The 23,604-nt window shown below is 41.1% G+C and overlaps 1 protein-coding gene across 2 annotated transcripts in view; it reads right to left on the bottom strand.

The window, feature by feature from the left end:
* Positions 1-361: 361 nt before the first annotated feature.
* NRP2 (neuropilin 2) overlaps positions 362-23,604 on the bottom strand; it is a 194,335-nt gene continuing 171,092 nt past the window's right edge. For both annotated transcript variants that reach the window (XM_081937861.1, XM_081937862.1), the window contains exons 16-17: positions 6,439-6,507; positions 362-4,930 (exon numbers count right to left, since the gene is read on the bottom strand). In XM_081937861.1, coding sequence (XP_081793987.1) covers positions 4,626-4,930; positions 6,439-6,507 — 374 coding nt within the window. In that variant the 3' untranslated portion in view covers positions 362-4,625. The remainder of the gene's footprint in view (positions 4,931-6,438; positions 6,508-23,604) is intronic.

Below are 23,604 nucleotides of genomic sequence, written 5' to 3'. Positions count from 1 at the left end.
ATGGGACAGTCACAATAGCTTTATTGGACTGTAGCCAAGACTTCACATAACAAGTGTTTTCAAAATTACAAACTGCCATGGAAATTCAAGAAATTGCAATTATATGTACGTTACTCATACCTTAATCCACCCCTCACTGTATGTAAGTTGTTATGTAGCACAATTAATCTCCCTGGGTGGAAAATTGCCATCTTCATGAAAGACTAATCCAGTCAATGCCATGGACAAAGTCAAAGTCACACTGGCTGCAGGAGGGAGAATCGGTTTTGGCAGTGAGACCGCCCTTGAAGCATCAGAAATCAGAACATTTACCTCTCTTTCCCAGCTACAAAATAAGTGGACTCAGAAAAGTTATCTACTATAATGTTTATTAAATAGTACTTTTTAAAGGCTTTTATACAAATTATAGAAACACAGTTTGGGTTTTTCTCTTAAACACTGAAGGATCACAGTAAAAGCTTTAAAGTCCACATGATCTGGCACAGCCAGTAAAATGGTCAAACTACCTTGAGCTGGTAAGATATGCAAAATCCCATCTCCTGCATTTCCTTCCCCCCCTCTTTACTCCCTAGATTCCTCCGTAGATTCTAGAAAGCAAAGACCAACTATACTGCAGCTTTCCTACTGGCCACGGTGAAGCTGACCATGGGAGGCAGGAAGGCAGGCAGGCAGGGAGGGAGGGAGGGAGGGAGGGAGAGGGCAAGCAATATTTCAGCAAAGGCATTGGTAACACTAGGCTGCATTTCTTTGTCCATTTGGAAAAGAGGGAGGTTACTAAAGAACATGGATCATCAAGCACAACATACATTTGCAGATGACAACATACTGACATGAAAATATGCACCATTTCTTTTCTTTTCTTTTTCTTTCACCCTATGAAAAATACAATCAAACACCATTTTCTGCATTAGAACAGTAAAGCACCCAGCACGGAGGTAGGTGAGGTATCAGCTATGCAGCATTATGGCCGGATTCTTGCTCACTGAGTACACACACAACAAAGTCCCTGTACCTGCCAACATGGAATACAAAGCGTGTGGGACTCTTCAATTGCATGCCATTTTCTCTGCCCTCCCGGTTGAACCCATGCCAAGGGCATCAGCATCCTCCGCCTCTATTAAAGATACAAGAAACCCCACATAGCCACTCACATATATAATACATACAGAGAACTCACAAGCACGCGCAAACACATATACATTGTAATATATGCATACACGAACTCTCACCCTCTGTATGTCTACTACAGACAGCAACACTACCTTTTAATATATCTATATCATCTCTGAGGTCTTCCTTCATCCACCATACAAGTATAAGAGAAATATGGATGGGATTCCATCCAACTATGCTTTATTTTTCCACTGAAAACCATGGATGCTCCAGTGATAAACCTTGGCTGGCTCGTGGATCTTTCTTCAACTATGGTAGCAATAATCAGGTCTGCCAAAGGAGCCCCTGTAAAATCAGATGATCCCGCTCTAGTCGGTATTTCGGTTTAGGGTGAGCGGAAGTGTATTTGTATATGGTATACCTGGATAAACACAGTCATTATTCTATTAGAGCAAGGCTGCTTTTAAGGCAGTACTTTTGAAATGTCATGCTCCCAGGATACTTTCTCTATGCTGACTTATGCTATGGAAACCCAGGTGTAAAACTAAACTCTTATACAGAATTGGGAGCATATTCCGCTAGCCAGCTCTTTGCTCTAGGTGAACAATGGATGTTCCAAAACTCCCTATGTGGCTATTCATTTTAGGAATGATGGATGGCATCTTGTACCTGCTGTTTTTCAAGGACCTATATTTACAGGAAGTCCTCAATTTACAACCATTCATTTATTGACTGTTCAAAGTTACAATGGCACTGAAAAAATGACCGTTGCATCACCTCCACAGTTAGGTGAGCAAAAACCGAGGGCTCGGCAACTGGCATGTACTTCAGCAATGGCTGAAGAGCCCTGGGGTTCCATTTGCAACCTTCCCGGCCAGCTTTTGATAAGCAAATGGGAGAAGCCGGATTTGCTTAACAACTGTGGCATAAAAAGTCACAAAATCTGATGTGACTCACTTAATAATCACCTTGCTTAGCACTGGAAATTCTGGTCCCAATTGTGATCATAAGTCAAGGACTACCAGTAATATTATTTCTTTCAAGGAGTTGCTCCTGCTGGTCTTCTGCGGAACGGAGAAAATAGTGTGAAAATCAATGCTTTAACATCTTAATCTATCACAGAATGAAATGCACCAAAATCAGCTGCACTAAGCACACCCAGACCTGCACAGAATTGTGACTTCAGTGTGTTAAAGTGAAAGTAAGTGCCTTGTTCATATCCTTGCACACAGGTGGTGATTACCACAAAAACCAAACGTTCTGGACATTCAGCCTGGTAAGCATGCATATAAAACTGTTCAGAGGAGCATTTCATAGTCTGCATGACAGTATATGTAGGATAGCTGCTGCAAATCCTCATTTCTATACATGTGTACATATATGACACATGTGTACCCAAAGATGTACCATTACATTCACAAGTAGCAGTTTAGAAATGCATTCCTGTGAAGTGTAACAGGTGAAATGTCTTTAACAATTACTGACAATTAGGTACATTCCTAGAAAAGAGCTTAGTCAGCACAACATCACAAAGATGAAGCTATATCAGCACCATAGCATTATCACTGAATATCAAACTATCATACTAAGCTATCAGGTGTCATTCCTCAAATTACCACATTAAAAAAAACTGCTTATCCAATCTGCTAATTTGGAAAACATTCCACACCTCAGTCACTTTGATTAAAAAAACAACCCCACCCTGTGGCTTAAAGACTGCTGCCAAGAGCTGAACCATAGGCATTGGAAATTGAAAGTTGATACTGTAAACTGGTCTGCAAGACACTTCAAGCATGGCACAGCACACATGAAAACATTAGTTATATATATTTGACTATCTGAAAGGACAAAACTCTACCCAGTAGAGATCTGATAGCAATGAAGAAGTGAAGGAGAAAGAAGAGGGATAAGGAGAAACGTTGAATGCCTCAGTTGTAATTCGTTACATCACACATCTCTAAGGGAAAAATATTTTTCTAAGGCACTTTATTAAAAAAAGTCAAATACATATTCACACAAAGCCCTTCAAAAATAAACAAATTGCTATGCAAACCACAACAAGCAAGTTGCATTTTTCTGAAGGAAGAAGAAGATGATAGAAGATTGCTCCAGATCCATTTATGTGACATCCATACTAGAATATCAGTTTAACTTTGATACCCTGTAATGTTGCCATAATCTTAGATTTCCAATGGCTGGGTCCTCCCGAAAGGACCTGAATCTGAGAAGGCCCGATGCCTTTGCCAGACAGCACCGCAATTATGAATCTGATCAAAGGGTACATTAGTTTAGAATCCTTTGCAGAAAAATTAAGTCCTTCTTATTGGCTAATGATGACATTAAATCATATCTGCCAGTTAGAGGTATCATCGGCATTCTGTGTGATGGGCTGAATAACTGCATTTACTCCACGAGCCTTTTAATACTTCTTTTTTTTCCCATCAGAGTGGACACAGCATTAACAAAATATATTTATCTATCTATCTACCTAGCAGCCTGTCTTCCTCTTGAAATATATATAAAAAGCCATCTCCTGAGTTCTTGGGCACCTTATAATTGTGTCTTTTGTTTGCGGCAATGTTTTTATACTAAAAAAACCCCAAGATTAAAAAAAAAGAGGGACAGAAAGAAAAGGAGAAGAAAGAGCCCTTGTGATGAAGGCCTCTGCTGTTTCAGTCCAAGATCTGGATTTAATAAATGGCTCTTTTTCACAAATCACTTTAAGGCTCTTCAGCTTCTCTGGAGGAGGTGCTTCTGTCAACTTTCACACCTCAGGCTGACTCTTTCTTTTGCTTGGTAATCCAGGAAGAAAGTGCTGCTTTTCCCGCTGATCCGTGAGACAAATCCTCCACCCCTCCACCCCCAATCCCTGCCACTCCTTTGAGTGAAAGGGAGCCACACGGTTTCATTGGTGGGGTGGGGGAGATGGGAGTGTTGGAATCGGCTGCAGCTTCCTGGACTTCTTTCACTACCCACAGCACTGAGACAGTCCCTTTCAATCAAGCACCATTTCTGACAGGTGATCTACTGGAGGGGGAATGTGGGTACCTGTGTGTGTGAGCAAGTGTGAGATTATAATTCCTAAGACTAGAAAGGGGAAGGAGAGGGGGCCATTTAGCAATCTCATCCGAAGAAGGAAGTGGCAAATAATTATACACATTTTTGTCCCTCGCTTCCTCAAAACCAGGTGGATCGTTTGCCTTCTACAGATGTGATTGGCTCCTAGAAGAAATAAAACGGAGAGCATGGCGGCTGCTTTGTTTGAGCCTACCCAGTTCTTCCTGCAAGAGCAATTACCCACATTTCTTACAACTCGTAATCCTCTTCCAACTTTCTTCCTGCTGCTGCTTTCTTCTTCTTCTTTTTCTTCTAAACAACAGCAACCCCCCACCCCTTCAGCATTCCAGCATGGGCTTGTGTAAAATTATGGCATTCAGTTCCCATAGAAAAAGTAATCTTCCCCAGCCACTGCTGCTGGAATGAAATGTCAAATGTGATTTCAGTGCAATCAGTCATGCCTCAGAGCAACACTTTTGGTGGTTCATTTTGACCTTGTGTTTGATGCCATCATAAAGCTCAAAGTTATAATTCTCCAGAGTGGTAGAGCTCCGGGAAGAGAGGCTAGTGTAGTAACAGGTGCAGTACAGTAGTAGCCCAGCACAAATTGCCCCTAGAAGGACTCCTAGAGAACTCATGGCTATGATGGTAACCAGGATGGGGTCCAGAGTATATAGCCAGCTCTTCTCAGTGTCCACCAGTGGAGTCAGTGGGGAATTTGTAGAAAGCGTGGTGTGGTTTCTGTCCAGGTTTGTGGCATCTGGAATGCAATGGAAAGTAAGGGGTTATCAGAAAAGCAGTCTCAGGTGGGACTAGTGAAGAAAAGGTTCCTGAGGGAATAGGACTCCCATGGACAACTTGGAGGGGTTGGCTTCTAGATCAGGGGTGTCAAACTGAGGGGGGGGGGAAAGTCACAATACGTCACGTGACAACAATGTGATGCTGCAAGTTTGACACCCCTGTTCTAGAACATTTATCTGAGCTTGGTTGGAGGACAGGCCTTACATGTCCTTTAACTAAATTGTCACTGTGATTGTAGGAGACCTTCTTCTGAATGAACCAGACCTTCATTTGTATATTCATAGGAAGGTTAAAATGTCTCTTCTGTCTCCTACATAGAGACAGAAAGTCAATATTCACTGTCTCAGCCTGACATCCAATTTGCATAACTTTATAATATTTTCCCTTCCCATGTTTTCTGCCTGCTGCTTCAAAGAAATGCTCTGTGGTTTTTACTTTAGTGAGAAAGGCTTAAAGTGCATGATTTTGCTTGCATCCCTAGTGAAACAAATTGCATCTTTTAGTTGCCAAATGTTTCTGCTGACTAATTTGTCCCCAATTCATGCTCCTGCTAAAGCTTTACATTTCTCTTCCTCTAGATCAGTGGTTCTCAACCTTCCCAATGCCGTGACCCTTTAATACAATTCCACATGTTGTGGTGACCCCCAACCATAAAATTGGTGTCTTGGTTCCTAAGACCATGGAAAATATGTGTTTTCTAATGGTCTTAGGCAACCCCTGTGAAAGAGTCATTCGACCCCCAAAGGGGTCCCGACCCACAGGTTGAGAACCACTGCTCTAGATCCATCACATCTGAAGGATGCTAATTCTGTAATGGTGAGAAAATACCAGAAGGCTGGCAGGGAAGCATAGGGAGCATATATGTTTAGGAACAATTATAGAAGAACTCCTTCATGCCTTGAAGAAGGAGTATTCTAGATATTAGCTTGCTGTATTCCAAGTTGCTCTCATTCTATATCTGAGAAAAGATATACTGGATGTTTTTGCGAAAGCACTCTGGGTGTGTGTGTGTGTGTGTGTGTGTGTGTGTGTGTGTGTGAAGATTCTTCCTCAATGTGCTCTTCTCCCTGATTGTCAGAGTCCTCTGATCTTGCACTTGACACATGCAACTGTGCCAGCATCCGCCCACCAATTAATAGACAGAGCTCTCGCAATTAACAGGCCTATTTTGTATAGTGCAGATGCTAATTAGTATTATTGCAATGTGAAGGCAAAACCTACCCTGGCTATGGGACCAACTGCTATTAAAATACTATACTTCGTTCCTATACCCTAAACTTGATTTTTGTAGTGAGAGGTAAGGACTCACATACACATCCCTACCAATTCTAAAGCAAACTGATCTAATCTACATACCTCAGATTTATAAATGGCTTACTTGTGGCTAAGCAATAATTTGCTTTTCAGAGAATCGTAGAAAGTAGAATTGAAACTTGAATACTGAAGCAGGGAACATCTGCTACTCACCATCTTCAGAGTCTTCTCCAAAGTCTTCCCCATGAATTGAAATCTCATCCTCTAATGCTGGGAAATCCACTGGAATGAAAAAGATGTTGTAAAATGTCTAACTCAAAAAGCAGGAACAAGATATACTTCCCCTTAAATAAATACACACTTTTCAAAAATGTTTTTTTTCAAGGCTGTTTATAGCCAAAGCTAGTATCCATTCATATTTATTAGCATACTGTGGAAAATACATGTATCACTGTAATTTTTAAAAAAATATTATAGTAACTTCTATTTTTCTACCAGCCTGCAGGGAAAATGGGAAATGGAGGAATAAAACCAGATTACTACTGAAGGAAGCTTCTTTATAATGGCTATGCTTCATTAATAGCATGATAGCATTTCCTTAGTGTCCATTGTTAGTCACCATTAATGAGGCATCCATTTAGCATACTCTGTATGTCATCATCTGACATACATCTCAGTAGAAATAAAGACCAAATGACCACTTTCAATGTGGGTATCAAATGCACTCAAACTGGTTTATGGAAGTCGTGTAACATCATTATATGTATGATTGTGAAAGCCAGATTAATCTAGAAAGACAAGAATTCCATAAATGCCTTCCAATGTTCATGCAAATCATTCTTATAAGCCTAACCCTTTCTTATAAAAAGCTTTCTTCAGGTTTCTAGAAACAGACTGAAAAAGAAGTCTAGAGATGTTGTAGAGTGTGCTAACACGTCATCCTCTTCTCCATACTCATTTGGGGGGGGGGGGGTTCCTTCCATATCACCCATTTCTGACTGCCTCCCTCTCTTAGCAGCTCTTTCCATGCTACCTGCTTAGGCTATTTACTCTGGAGGCTGGGAAAAATAAGGTGGTGACTATTGTACAGTCAAAATGGATTTTTCTGGTAGTTTCCCCTTATCCTCGGTTTCATTTTTCTGGTTCCCCGATTTCCATGCCACTTGCTTAAAGTTTAGGTAATCTGCTCAGATTTTCCTCGCTTTCCTCTTGGAAGGAGGGATAGAGGATATTGTGTGTGTGTGTGTGTGTGTGTGTGTGTGTGTGTGTGTGTGCCCACAGATGTGTGTATGCTCGAGAGAGAAATAAATGTATGTTTGTATATCCAGCTTCTTTTTTTTGAAAGCCAAGTGTGCAAGTTAACCTTTTTATATCTAACTACCTATCTAATTTGATCATCTGACAATCAGACATATATATGTTGATGAATAGGAGAAACATTAACTTAACAAATGGGGTACTGTTAATTTTATGGATGGGATGAACTGTCTCAGGGGTTTTTATGGAAATTTTGTGGTTTTTTCAAACTAATTTGACATACTTATGTCTACTTTTTAGTAATTCTTGTTCCTTGGGAATTTATATATTAAAAAGAGAATTGCCCCCATTAAAAAAAATCTTATATCTGCAATGGGGGAGGACATTAAACATTCTTCTATATTTTAAAAGTTGACTTTTATACCTGGATTGTTTGTGGGTGGGCATTAAATACAATACAGTCGTAAGGAGCTGAAATTGAATTATACTTCCTTATTAATTTTCTGCTCTTTTGTCATTGCAGAGAATCTATAAACATGGTTTATACATTTGTAAATCAATTAATTTTATTTAATTTTTTTAATGGTTCCTCCACTTTTTGGATCTGGCATCATCCATTGTGGGAGTAGGGCATTCTTATCATAGAATGTTTGCGGCCTTCGATCCTATGGAAGATATAAGGATTAAAAATAGTTGTGCAGTAGACATTTTGCTTTTTTTTTTAACTTGAGGGCAATATCTCACATTTTTAGGGATAAAAAAGCTTATATATGAACATACATGTAATCATTGGTGCACTCAATATTTGAAGGCTCACCACTGATGACAGCAATTCTATCTGTTTAATTACAATCAATCAGAATACAGCTGGAAGGGACAATGGAGGTCTTATAGTCCAGCCCCCTGCTCAAGCAGAAGATATTGTACCAAGGGTGTCAAACTCAATTTCATTGAGGGCTGCATCAGGGATGTGGTTCACCTTGGGGGGGGGGGGCTGGGCAAGCATTGCTGACTGGGGGTGTGTGGCCAACTGGGTGGGCATGGCCAGTTTGACACCATTCCCTAAACTACTGGCATGTTTCCTGGGTAGACTGGTCTGAAGCCACACTGGTCTGATGTTTCCTCTTCTACATTGGGTAGACTGGGCTGAAGCAACCTGGGCCAGTCTGTTACATTTTCCAGGACATCCCTATGGGCCAGATCTGACCATATCATGGGCCAGATCTGGCCCACAGGCCTTGTGTTTGACACCCCTGTCCTATACCATTTCAGACAAGTGACTGTCCAGTCTTTTCTTAAAAACCTCCAGTGATGAAGCACCCACAACGTCTGCAGGCAAGCTATTCCACTGGTTAATTGTCTTCACTGTTAGGAAGTTTCTCCTTAATTCCAGGTTGCTTCTCTTTTTGATTAGTTTTCATATATTGTTTCTTGTTCTTCCCTTTGATGCTTTGGAAAATAAATTGACACCCCCCCTTTCTTCTTTGTGGCAGCCTCACAAATACTGGAATACTGCTATCATGTTTCCTGTAGTCCTTCTTTTCTCTAGACTAGCCAAACCCAAATCTTGCAACTGCTCTTCATATGCTTTGATCTCCAGGCCTTTAATTGTCTTAGATACTCTTCTCTGCACTTTTTCCAAAGTTTCGACATCTTTTTAATAATATGGTGACCAAAGCTGGATACAGTATTTAAGATGACATCTTACAAAGGCTTTATAAAGCAGTACTAATACTTCATGTGATTTTGATTCTATGTCTCTGTTTAAACAACCAAGGATTGTATTAGCTTTTTTGGTTGCTGCGACACACTGGTGACTCATGCTTAAGTGATCGTCCACTAGGACTCCAAGGTCCCTGTTTTTGAGCCAGGTTTCACCTAATCTATTCTTGTACCTTTGGTTTTTCCTGCCCAGGTGTAAAACCTTGCTTTTCTCCACATTACATTTCATTTACTTAGATAGGGCCCATTGTTCAAGTCTGTCAAGAACTTTTTGGATCCTGAACTTGTCTTCTGGGTGTTGGCTATTCCTGCCAGCTTAGTTTCATCTGCAGATTTGATGAGTTCCCCTTCTATTCCCTCATCTAAGTCATTTATGAAGCTATTAAAGAGTACTGGGTCTAAGATGGAACACTGTGATACTCCATTGCTTACTTCCCTCCATGTAGATGTAGTACCATTAAGAACTACTCATTGAATATGGTTTGTCAGCCAATTACAAATCCATCTGGTAGTGATGCTGTCTATCTCACATTTTTCTAGCTTGCCAAGAAGTAGGCTGTGGTCTACTTTGTCAAATGCCTTGTTGAAATCTAAATATACTATGTCCACAGTATTTCGCTGGTCTACAGAAAAGGCCACAATCATGAATTCTTCCCTCCTTTGGAACTGGCCTAGATTGCAAAAATTAGTGATTATCTTCCTTCCATTCTTCTTGAATCAGAGGGAGGGTTCTGCATCCCTTTAAGAGTTCTCTCTCTGCTAATAAAAACAGACAGCCCTCCCCTTCTTACAGGGTTTGTATAACCCAAACAAATGTCAATCTACACATGGCCAGTTTGGCGTTACATGTGAGGATTGCTGCCACCACAGTGACAGTGTTGAAAATGAGGAAGTGACTATTCTAGCATCTGATTTGTGGGCACTTTCCCCTAGATTAATCTTTGGTTGATGTTGAATCATCAGACATTGAAGTTCCATGTGTGAACACAGCTGAAGCTCAACTCCCTCCATGAATAAATCCAATCAACAAATGTGCTACATTTTTATTCTTTAGTGTCAGAAATGGTATCACACAACACTGTCCCTCTCATTCTAGGGGGAAAGTATTCTGCTGTTCAGCATGTTTCACATAAGTTGAAACACAAACAAAAAACAATCAGCGGACAATTTGTAAGGCCAATGAAGTGAAACATGAATATGTGCTTGACAAGCATGGCACAAAGAAACGCCTCCCACAGAAGGTGGTGATACAACAGTGAGGAATTACAAGCAATTATTAAAACTACAAATGTATTTGCCACGAGAAAACTAAACCTGAACTGCTATGCAGAAATGCACGAGGGCCTCTGTTACTGGTACAGACCTTGCTAAGTATGTCTGAAAACAAAACAATCTCGAGCAGGAGCAAAACAATAACAACAGCAGTTCAACAACAGCTTGGAGGACCTGGTTTTTAAATCACCTTCAAGGTCAGATGGAGACATTTTGCTGCCTCAAGCAAGAGTCCAGAGGGCACCTTCCTCAGCCACAGCCAATTTTCATCTGTGTTGTATCATTTAGAGTGGAGCTGGATTGAAAATGTATCTAACCTCCCCCCCCCCTCTTCCTACCATTCAACAGAGTAAAAGAATTAGCAATTCTTTTTAAAAATTATCTTGAACGGAATGAAATTCTCTTGCATTTAGTGATGAGGTGGGCAAGGGGGGGGTCCGTGTTGTGGCCAGTCTTTCACTGGACCACCACTTCTGCAATAATCCACAGCCATTTTGATTTCAAACACTTCCAGTAAGGGAGAAACTGTGAGAGAAGTCCCTCCCTAGGGCTTTTTCTGAAGCTTCCCAGAGTTTTACATTCCTCTGAGAAATATCACGTAGCACCCTCCACACCACCAGCAGTAAAGCTCAAAACAACCACCAAGTGCCATTTGAAAGAATGTCTCAGAGCCTAAAAATAGCCTAGAATAAAAAAGATTCCTCTGTCTCAAGGGGGGGGGGGAAGCTTCAAAGACATCAAATTTTGTAGAGCATTCATGTAGAACACAACTCTTGTATTACATCTCTGGAGTTGTTGGCAGCAGAATCACTTTGTCCCACTGAACAATCAGCACTGTTTCCATTATAATATGTTCTGTCAAACGCTTGGCTCCAAGATTTTGAAGCTGCAATGTTGGTGCGTTCCCTGAGCTCCTGAGTCACACTCTTGCACAGAGCCGTCTGGTGAGGGAAGAGCAGCCCACTAAAAGAGCCTTAGCACGGACTGGAAAACCCATAATTGAGTATGGAGCAGGATTCTAACAAAGGCATTATCCAGCTGTGAATGTTTTGTGTTCTGGTTGTGTGTTTTATTGCTCTTTCTGAATATTTATCCTTCTTTTCTGTTACAGTGTTAGAACTCCTGTTAATATTGTATGCTACCCAATGTTGCTCAGGAGACAAGCAGCCTTCGAAGTTTGGTAACAAACAAGACAACAATCGGTATGAGCATCCACTTGATCACCTGACTCCTCCATGAACTTGTACAATCCCATTTTTAAACCAATCAAATTGGCTCCCATTATCAAAACTGCTGGCGGCAAATGCGCTGTTTGGGGGAAAAAAACCCTTCTTTTGTCTCATGAATCTTCCAGCATTTACTTTGAGGGGATGACCCCAGCTTCAAACATTGTGAACACAAAACGTCTCTTTCATCACATTCTCTATACCATGCATGATTTTAAATAGAGTGTCCCCTCCCTTGGCTCTCCTTTTTTCAGCATCTGTGCAGGTAATCCTTGCTTACTGACAACTCTTTCAGAGACCATTCAAAATTGTGACATTGCTGAATGAGTGGTACTTAGGACTGTTCCTTGAAGCTCTGGCTGTTGCATATGCATGCAGTCATGTGACTGAAATTAGAGTGCTGGGCAACCAATTCATAGTTACGATAGTTGCAGTGCTCCATGGTCACATGATTGCCATTTGTCCCCCTCCTTACTGGTTTTTCACAAATAAACCCAATAGGGAAGCAAACAAAGAAGGTCACAAATCACAAATCACAGAGGGCCCAGCCCTCTGGAATGACCTCCCCCCAGATATCAGGATAACGACGGATCTCCGCTCTTTCCGCACAAAACTCAAGACCCACCTGTTCCAACTAGCCGGCCTGGCTTAATCAGAACTTCTAACCTCCCTGGCAATTTTAAACTGTATATTTAAATCTTTTGGGTATTTTAATTGTTTTAATTGTATTAATTTTATTGTTATTTATTTTAACTTTGTGGCTTTTACTTTTTGTATTGTTAATTGTTGATGTATTTACCTCCTCCATGCCACATGCCTTTATATTTGATTGTACGTCGCCCCGAGTCCCTTCGCGGAGAGGGCGCGACTGATAAATTGAATCAAATAAATAAAAAATAAATAAATAAATACTCAAGTAAGTCCCTCCCCCACACTATGCTCATGCAGTGCAGTGCCTTTTATTCCCTGGCTCCCCCTCTCACAATGCAATGCCACAACATCCCCTTCCACAACTTGAGTGTGGCTTGTAATTAGCCTCATAGGACTTGGCTACTTTCAGTTTGATAGGCAAATATACCAAAAATTAGAGGAACGCAATGGGATCACTACTCTTAGGATTCATAGTAGAGGCCATAATGCAATGCCTAGAAACTGTAGCACTCGTGGATACAACCCAAAGTATGGATCAGGTATGTAGATTGCATCTTTGTCATAAGCAAAAGGGAACAACTAGAGAAGACACATGAAGCTATCAATAACATCTTCAAAGGAATTAAATTTACAAGGGAACAGGAAAATAACAACCCACACTACCCTTTCTGGATATCCTCATCAGCAGAGGCAAAGATGGGAAATTAGAAACAGAAGTCTATTGTAAAACCATCCACACTAAGTGTTCTGCTACGAAAGTAAAAACCCAAGAGAAGCTATGTAAAAACACTATTTAGAGGAGCACAAACACACTGCAGCAATCCTGAACATCAGGAAAAGAAAACAGATCATCTCTACATCTTCCAGCAAAATGAATACCCACACAATTTTATCCAAAAAGTACCTGAATCCACTGTTAAAAGGATTATGTGTTTATTTAGCTTATGGCTGTTAAAAGGCTAAAACTGCCATATATCAAAAACATCTCGGAAACAACCAACAGACTATTACCTTAACACACAAACCAACTAAACCCCTACAAAGTATCTTAAGTAAACCAAAAGATCCAGTAGAAAAATCAGGACTTTGTCAAAGGACAAAGAAAGAAAGTCAGCAGAGTACATCCATGAACCCCAAGTAGCAGTCAGAAGACATGATGAAAATTCCTTAATCATGGAACATAGGCACAGACCTCATCACAGTTTCAGCCAAGAAACTGTGAACATCTTAGAACAAGTCCAAAAATGCTACAGAATTCCTGGAAGCCTGGCACGCCAACAAATCGGCCAGCAACAGACACATAGAGATAAGTAACATTTCCATAGCATTCAAAAAAGACAATAAAAACTAAAAGACCATAACAACTCCTTGCCAGCAATCAATATCCAGATAAGCAGAGATTAATACCAAACTTAATACCAGATCAACAATCAAGCAGTTTATAATGCCCCAATCAAGAAACTACTAACTCAGATAAACTATCAAAGAGTAAACAACAGCTTAATCGAGGAACCACCAGTATCTTCTAGTTTTAGTGTGCAAAATCTTTGTATGAAAAGACATACTTAATCTAGACAGAAGGGCTTTAGTTGGCTTAACAGATCAAGCTATAAGAATTGCAGATCGAGAGCACTTACTTGGAAACAGTAACTACTGAAACCGGTGACACAATATATAATTTTTATTAAGAATTTTCACATAAGTAAAAGGCAAATGTAAAGAAAATATGAAGAAAAAAGAGAAATAAGGAAGAAAAAGAAAACAAAACTGATCTGAAGGAAAGAAAAACAGTGACACAAATATATGGAGGTTTTTCCCCCCTCAACAGTTATAAACAAAGCTATCCTCTCTCTATCCTCTTGGTATTACAAAAAATTCTTCCACAGCTTAGTCAATCTCTTTTCAGTCATCAAAACTATAAATGATCACTTCACTTTCTTCCATTTTCACCAAGAAGTCCATAAAACGTTTTCAGTCATTTATAAAAGTACTTGAGGTTTTACCCCTGGCTAATCAGGTCAGTTTTGCCATTTCTGCCTGTTCTGACATTTTTACAATCCATTTTACCATTGTGGGAATTTTAGTATTGCTCCATCATTGTGCACATACCAGTAATAATGTTTCTATGCTCTACTTAGTAGCTCTTTAGCCTCTAAAAGTAGAGACTAACTTTTTCTTCTCAAATTATCTTATTGTTTAATCAAGTCAGGCAGCCATCTTTTTCAACAACTTTTTCTCCTACGGAGGTAGGTTTTGATTAATTAATTAATTCAAAAGTGCTTAATAAAACAATATTCCAAATTTAACTTTTCCCTTAGTTCTTTTTTTTTTTAGTTTTCATAATTAAAACTCTTAGAAAGCTTTTTGCTTTTAAATCTTTTTAGATCCTCACGGTTATTTTCTTACTTTGTATTGTAATTCTCGCCGTAGGCTGAAAGTACAGTTACCCGGATGGCTTTTGCTGTTCTACTATGTTGAAGATCTTTTTCATTCCCCCCTTCCCCCCATTTCATGGAAGCTCTTTAGAAAGTGGTTTGGGTTTTGCCTGAGGCTGTGAGAATGCTGTGTATCACACACACACACACACACACACACACACACGGCTACTTGTGAATTATTGACAGGTTCCCACCAAATCCTATAGGCTTCCTAATGAGGAACTGCTCCCTGGAGTTCATGTAGGTGATCGTGTGGCTTTCCTCTTGACCAAAGAAACTCCATTAGCTCTAGCATCAGCATCATCCCTGCATTCCAGATACTTGCTATTGTGTCAAGTTACCATCCAGAAGTCAAAACCCGTGACCCTATAAACTACTTCAGGTAATTAGCCTTCTCATCAGTGGCCCCTCGTTTATGAAACTCCCTCTTTGAAGATTTTCAGATGGGCTCATCAGTTACAATACTGACAAAAGCTCTGAAAATCCAATTGTTTAAAGGGTTTGACGTGTTTTGTCGGTCATCTGTCATTTTATTGATTTTTAAATTAAACTTGGTAAATTTCTTATACTGGCTGCAGTTCACTATATTGGGCTAATTCTTAAAGTTTCATTTGAATGCTGCATATTAAGTACTTTGAGCACTTTGCATGTGAATAGCGATATAAGTAGTTTCCACCAAGGTCCGCTGTTACCAGCAGGAACTCATTCAAACCTGATTGGTCGAAGACCCTGCCGGAGCCCTATAAAAGAGCTGCTGCCAGACAGGACTTTTGCTGGATTCTAGTCACTAATAAAGAGCTGTTGTTACTGAAGCCTGAGTCTGCCTCATCCGTTCCCACGATCTAACACTGCAGGTTTATTTTTATGCTTTATTTTGTTTGCTGAGAACAAATAATGTAATATTATGACAGAAACTTTCATTGTTTCATTGAAAGCACTAGATGGCACCAGTTCTTATATACTTCCAAACACAATTTCAAAAAGTCGTCACTAAACTACCAGAAATTTAATTATTACCCAGCATGGAAACTTCTTCCCTCCCAATGAGTCATTATCAGCAATCAAACATGACTGCCCCCATAAGAAGAACAATAACAGACAGCTGAGCCAAGAATATGCTTTCTCAACCATATTATCATAGTGTTAGGCCTGGAAGTCATCTTTTGCATTGGGCCTTCAGTGACAGGCTTACTTTCCTTGTGACAAATACTATTTTTGCAAGGCTTCTCCTAGAAAGGGAAATGCCCTGCTCAGCCTTAGAAATCCCATCAGAGTTTATTATTAACTAACATGTAAAATGGAATCCAGTGGAATCTGGAACAAATGCTTCCTATTACTTTATGGTAAACTTTGGAAAGTTCTTTACAAAAGTTATAGAATGCAAATCAGCCTTACTGATTAGGGAGAGAATTGACAAAATGGACCTATGAATATCTGATGTGCATCAAGAAACTATGGCATTCAACCCAGAAGCATCTTAAACATTGCCTCTGACACGAAGGAAACTATGGCATTACTCTTGGGACTAAGATCTCATGCTCACGTTCCTATTACTGCAATATGGGCGAGATCATTCGAGGGTTCGGGGTTGAGTATCATCTGTATGCCGATGATACTCAGCTATACTTCTCTACCCCGAGCCACCCCAATGAAGCCGTCGAAGTGATGTCCCGGTGTCTGGAAGCCGTCCGGGTCTGGATGGGAGACAACAGATTCAAGCTCAACCCCTCCAAGACGGAGTGGCTGTGGCTACCGGCGCCCCGCTTTAGCCAGTATGTTCCATCTCTGGCCATTGGGGGTGAACAATTGCCCCCAGTGGACAGGGCACGCAATTTGGGCGTCCTCCTGGATTCCCGGCTGTCGCTGGATGATCATGTGACAGCCGTGGCTAGGGGGGCGTTCCACCAGGTTCGCCTGGTGCGCCAATTGCGCCCCCTACTAGAGCGGGACACCCTTCACACAGTCACTCATGCCCTGGTGACTTCCCGCCTTGATTACTGCAATGCTCTCTACATGGGGCTCCCCTTGAGATGCACCCGAAGGCTACAGCTGGTCCAGAATGCAGCCGCGCGGACAATAATGGGGAGTAGTAGGTACTCCCATGTAACACCGCTCCTGCGCGAGCTGCACTGGCTGCCTGTGGCTTTTCGGGTGCGTTTCAAGGTGTTGATTGTCATCTTTAAAGCGCTCCATGGCTCAGGACCTAGTTATCTGCGGGATCGCATCCTACCCCACACATCCCTGCGGCCAATCCGCTCTCACAGAGAGGGACTCCTCCGGGTACCATCTGCTAAGCAATGCGGGTGGGTGGTGCCCAGGAGTAGGGCCTTCTCTGTGATGGGCCCAACCCTCTGGAACGACCTCCCCCCCGATATTAGAACTACTGTTGATCGCTGCTCCTTCCGCAAGAAACTCAAGACCCACTTGTTCAAATTAGCTGGCCTGGCCCAATTGTAATCAGAAATATAGTATAATTTAATCCTGATCTTCCTGGATGGCATTTTAAATTTTTAAATTTTGGGGTTTTTAAATTGGTTTTAATTGGAACTATTTTTAACTATCGTTAGTTTGGTTATTGTACGGACTGTGTGTTTAAGTTGGTTTGTCTGGCTTTTGTGTTTTGCCTTGTTGTTCTATTGTATATTTATTGTCTGTACACCACCCCGAGTCCCTTCGGGGAGAGGGGGCGGTTTATAAATTAAATAAACTATAAACTATAAACTATAATATGGATATTTCACTGTTTTTAAGGAAGATATCTTCATAATGCCGTCTTGGTATAATTGCCAGCATGCTGTGAAAAAAGTTTTTCATGCTTTCATGCTGTTAAAGTGGTATTTTCCTTCTCCTCCAAACACAGATCTTGCTTTATAGTCAATTTACAACATTTCAGTGATCAGAATCTGTCAGTGACTTCAGTGACCAGCTCTTGCCATTTGTAGATTTGCCCCTTCTTGTGTCATCTCTGATCATTGGCTCTGTGACTATTTTGGGTTGACCTCCATGAAAGGATGAATACCTGGCTTGTAGGTTTGTTGATTTCTCTGCTAGTTGTAGTTCAACTCACGGGTTGCATTCTTCAGCTCCTGGAAGATTGACTTCCTGGAAGATCAGTATTTATTTGTTTTACACAGGAATATGGATCTCATATCCTCTCATTGGGCATTGCCCTCCATATCTCTTTTGGCTTGGCTGAAAAAGAGAATGGATACTGATATATGTATATATATCAGCACCCACCTGTATTACTGAAAGTGAATGGTGTTTTATTTTGCTGCTGGCTACCGGTTCTAGAGAGGTATTGGCAATTGCCTTTCCTATTGACAGGTGTGACTATATAAGAGGAGACCAGAATTCAGGGAACCCACCAATTGCTGCCCTGAAAATGTCCCACATTAATCTGTAAGGGCATCACCACTGTCTGGCCTTGTTGCCAATGCACCAAAAGGGTTTGTTGTGGGGATGATGCAAAATAAGTCAATGTACTTTTATAACAATTCAAAGACAAGAGGAGTGTGCATTAACGTGGTCAAGAGGAAGTGTATAAGTGAAAAAACTTAGCAGAAAGAGCAGCTTATCTCTAAAACTAACATTTTTGAGGTTTAATAGAACAGGGCTCTGTATACTCCCTATTTCTCCCCCATAGCTTAATGGGGATTAAAACATGCTCAAACTTGTCCTCTAACATGTGACATTTCTCAGGGACACCGGAGGAAAATGAAACCTAGTTTGCGTATGTATGTATGCATGTATGTATGTATGTATGTATGTATGTATGTAGCACGAAGCCAAAGACACCACTCTGAAGATGATGAGTGTGACCTCATCGAAACGTCACCAAGATACTGTCAATCTTACACAGGAAAAAGACTCGAATATGCCCAGAAATATATATGCAGGTCTTTACGTATTCAGGTCTTTTCCCGTGTAAGATTGAGAGTATCTTGGCTATGTTTCGATGAGGTCCCACTTACCATCTTCAGGCTGGTGCCTTCAGCTTCGTGCTTGTGTGAGCAAAGCATGATCGGAGCTGCCGTCTTTCTATAAATATTGGTGTGTATGTGTGGAATGCTGGCTTTGTTGCTGTAAGCGGATTGGTTGGCTATGTTGTAACATCTTGATTAGTTGATGGAATTGATGCTTGTAGATTAGTTGGCTGTTTCATAATAGGGAAAAGACCTGAATACACCAAGACCTGCATACCTGTACCCATGAAAATCTATGGAAACATATATATAAACATATATATAATCTCCAAAACTGAACACTTCAATAAGATAATAATTATGGAAGCTATGGAAATAGAGAAACACCCCCACAACATGAACAAACGTGATGATACCTCCCACCTACCAGACATCTGGAAACCAGTCCTGGTAAACAAACAAGCCCCACCCACCACCCAGGCCATTACAACACAAAACAACAACAGACCCACAGCCAGCACCAATCAGCACCAATCTACCAATAATGATACAGCCACACATCCAATCAATCCACTTACTGAAACAAAATCAGCATTTCACACAGCTCCACAAAGATTTATAGAAGGACGGCAGCTCGGGCCACGCTTTAAGCCAAAAACACCAGCCTGAGGATGGCGAGTGAGATCTTGCAGAAACATTGCCAAGACAATCTCAATCTTACATGGGAAAAGACCCAAATACAACAAGACCAGCATATATAAATTTTATATACGATATATATATGCTGTCTTGTTGTATTCAGGTCTTTTCCCGTGTAAGATTGAGATTGTCTTGGCAATGTTTCAGCGAGGTCCCACTCGCCATCTTCAGGCTGGTGTTTTCGGCTTCGTGCTTGTGCGAGTAAAGTGTGGTCGGAGCTGTCATCTTTCTATAAATCTTGGTAGGGTGTGTGTGGAGTGCTGGCTTTGTTGCTGTAAGTGGGTTGATTGGCTGTGTAGTTACATCCTGATTGGTAGATGGAGTTGATGTTTATACATTGGTCGGCTGTTTCATATCATCCTGTGTGGCTGAGGTGCTGGCTTTGTGTCTGTTGTTCTTTTGTGTTGTAATGACCTGGGTGGTGGGTGGGATTCGTTTGTTGACTAGGGCTGATTTCCAGATGTCTGGGAGGTATCGTCATCATCATATATACACATCTCTGCTAGGTCTATTCCAATCAGACAAGCCCAAGGCACTTGGTGGCACTTGGTTGACATGTCAGCAGACAAGGGTCAGCTATCTTTATGGAAAGTATCAATCATGTCACTGTTAGGCTGAGCAAATGCATTCTTTCTATTTCTTATGTTTCCTTAGTTTAGTTTTAAATGTAAACCTGTTGCTGAAATAAGATACAATGCATATCTCAGATTTCTCAGTTTCTCTAAAATGAATAACTTGAAAGAAAGAAAAAGAAAGAAAAACACACACACAGAGAGACAGACAGAGAGACAGACAGACAGACAGACAGACCGACTGACCTATTAGCGCAAGAGATAATTTGATCATGGAAGAAGCTTTTTGTCAAGAGACTTCTCATGGGTCCCAAATGGAACTCCAGGATTTGTTCACTGCAGAAAGGATGCTGCTAGTCAACTAGTCAACAGTGTTGACAAGTTGATTCCCTAGAGGAGAGGAGCCCCTCTCCTGTCAACCTAGACTTCTTCTATCCTTTCTGGTCTTTAGGAGAAATCATGCAGAAATCTGTAGACCAGGACAGCTGATTATGATATTGTAATTTTCTTTTGTCTATCTGATTTGTTGGGGATGCATCAAAAACTATTTGAGTAAGGAATAGTCAATACACACTCTTCAAGCCTTCTAGGAAGAAATCTGCCCTTGAATAAAGAGAACATTTGCACAAACATTTATTTACACTTGCTAGACCCATGATGCCGAACCTATGGCACACGTGCCACAGGTGTCATGCAGCACACTCTCTGTGGGCACATGAGCCATCGCCTCGTTCAGCTCCACTGTACATGCATGTGTGCCTCCGCTGGCCAGCTGGTCGCCAGGTCTCTGCCGTGCATGTGCAATGGGTGGGGCACATGTAGAGAGCCGCACATACATGTGCGAGGAGCAGGGCACATGCAGGGGGCCTACATGTGCATTGCATTTTGGAGGTTCAGGTGCACGCTTTGGGCACTCACTCTGGAAAAGGTTAGGCATCACTGTGCTAGACGTTCATGCTTTACTGATACTGTTGTGGCTGTTGTTTGATCAAAGTCTTTATTCTTCATATTCCTACTTTCTTTTCTATATAGTCTATGAATCATGTAATGAGAAGTGTAGAGTGTTTGGGCAATGGCAGGAGTGAGTGCCAATCCTATTTCCAATAAGTATATGTAATAATTTTATATTGCCACTTACCATTGTTAAACATGACATCCCTTCTTCACTGTGATAATAGTCTGCAACTCTTTGTTTAAGTGTGCAAATGATGGTTATTTGACAAGAACTACAATTGGTATTCCAAAGGTGGTAGTTGGATTTTTCACTGCAATGATCTTTCCATATCAATCTTATTGCCAAACAAATACCATGAATTAAACACAGTGAGGAAACTGATCAATAGAGAACAGAGGCCAGGGGTGGGGTGGTGGGGTGGGGTTGTAAAGATCCAATTAACCTCAAACACACATATTTCCATTGCTGCCTTACAGCATGGATCTCTCTCTAAATAAAAGAGTGTTTCCCTCTCTCAGTTTGATCCAGAAGTATGTCTAACCTAAATTACCAGGCGTTATTACTTAGGTTAGACATACTTCCTAGGGAAATATTTATTTACTGGCTTCTTACAGAATTTGAAAACCATAAAAAGTTGTTATAGTTTGGACAGCAACTTCTAGAGGCAGATAACTTCCTAATTACAGGCTGAGATCCAACAGTGAATGTTAAATCTTGGGGAAAATTAATGACATAAAAGCCATTGTAAGCAGTGCCTTATAAACTGGCTAATTGCCTATTTTATCATTTTTGCTCAGTCCATTAGTACAGAGCCGGAAAAGAGCCAGTGGGCTTGAATCAAAGGGCATGATGACACATCTTCAGCCCTGTACAGCCAGCTGCCAGTGATGGCTGGGAAAATTAGGGATAAGGGACAGCATCTTCTCAATAGAAGAGTGTCTTCCAACCTGGGATCCTACAAAGGTTTCCCTCTGCTGCTCCTATCCAAACTCGGTTCTGGATGGTCAATCTAACTGCTGCAGATTGAGAAAGGATGGCTTAGAAGGCTAATTGCTCCAGTCTTTAAAAATGTTAGTGTGAGAGATGCTTGTGCAGAGCCACTGTATTGATTCTTTATGGTGCTTCTCCCCTAAATCAGAAATGAGACTGGTATTGATTGTAAAGGTGAAGTGAATATCTCTGGATACCATAGAGGATTGTTTCACTAAAAGAATCTGATTTTCAATCCACAGAGATGAGACAAAAAAAGAATAATAATTCATTTCTTATACCTTTCCCCCTTAAATCTCTGCAGAGAAGTTCTGCTTTTCTATATAGCAAAATGCTAGAAGAGACAGCTTACGCAGTAGCTGTCTCTATTTAAATTCCATTTACAAAGCTTGCATCAATTTGGGGGGTCATGGAGAGACAAGTACATGCAGGCATCCAGATTCCCCCCTGTATAGAGGCAGACAACCTGCAGCTCCTTGCAACCCCTAGCATCTTCTCTGTTTCTTATCACTGAAAATCAATAAAACTGTTTTTTACATATTGTGGCAAGGAACAAGATGAAAAAAGGGTTAATGTAACTAGCACAGTAGGCTTAATAACCTTTTAAAAAAAACCTAAGAAATTTCCTCCTAGCAAGGAAAAGATAGCTCTACACTTTTTTCATCTTTGTCCCACCCATGTTGCCCCTTGGAGTCCCAAAGCAATGTCAATTATGGCTGTGAGCCACTAAAAACTGACCATCCTGCTCTACACCTAGCAGCTGAAATATAGGCTGAGAAGTAAGGACAGGAGTTAAATATACTGTGGGCTGGCACTGCTTATTGGATTCAAATATAAATTCAATTTGAATTCAAGAGGAGCATAAGCTGCTGCTTTAAGTGGGGAGCAAAGATTATTTCAGATTATAATTCAGTTACATTGCAATGTGTCCTTACCCACAATGCCATTTCACTGAAAAGCGTTCCTTCTGGGTCCAAATGTACTGCTTGTCCCACCCACTACCAATCTGGTTTAGGGTTAAAATAAATCTAAAGTAAGTCCACCTATGGCCGTGATGGCAAATTTATGGCACATGTGCCAGAAGTGGCACACAGAGTCATCTCTCCAGGCATGCCAGCCATCGCCAGTTGTTTTCTGGGTTGTGGCACACATATGTTCACCAGGCAGCTGGTCTTCATACATGCAGGAATGCCAGAAACTGGAGGAGCAGCTCCCTGGTGCACATGTGCGTGCTGGGAAGCTGAGCTTCTAGTTTCTGGCACATTTGATTTGATTTGATTTGATTGAATTTATAGACCGCCCCCTCTCCCCAAAGGGACTGATCTTTGCATGTGCATGCATGCCAAAACCCGGAAGAGCAGGTGACCGGCATGCATGCGCATGCCAGAAACCGGAAGCTCAGCTTCCCAGAGCTGCTTGGGGAACTGCTCTTCCAGTTTCCGGTGCTCCCTGTGCACGCCCACATGCTCCCGTTTCAGCACTTGGTGCTGAAAATGTTCACCAACACTGACCTATGGGCTGCCAGTAGGCCATCCTTCATTTGGAGAAACACAACTTTGGATTTTATATTTATTTACCAGGGCTGAGTTCTGAGCTACAGAAACGCAGCTGTCATAAAACACACTGATTTATTTTGCAAATAACAGTAAATAGGTTGTAGTGAAGATGATT

The sequence above is a fragment of the Natrix helvetica genome, assembly GCF_964273705.1.
Source record: "Natrix helvetica genome assembly, chromosome: 1".
NCBI lineage: Eukaryota > Metazoa > Chordata > Lepidosauria > Squamata > Natricidae > Natrix > Natrix helvetica.
Note: the sequence above shows the minus strand (reverse complement) of the source record. Positions and strands in the feature narration are given on the sequence as shown.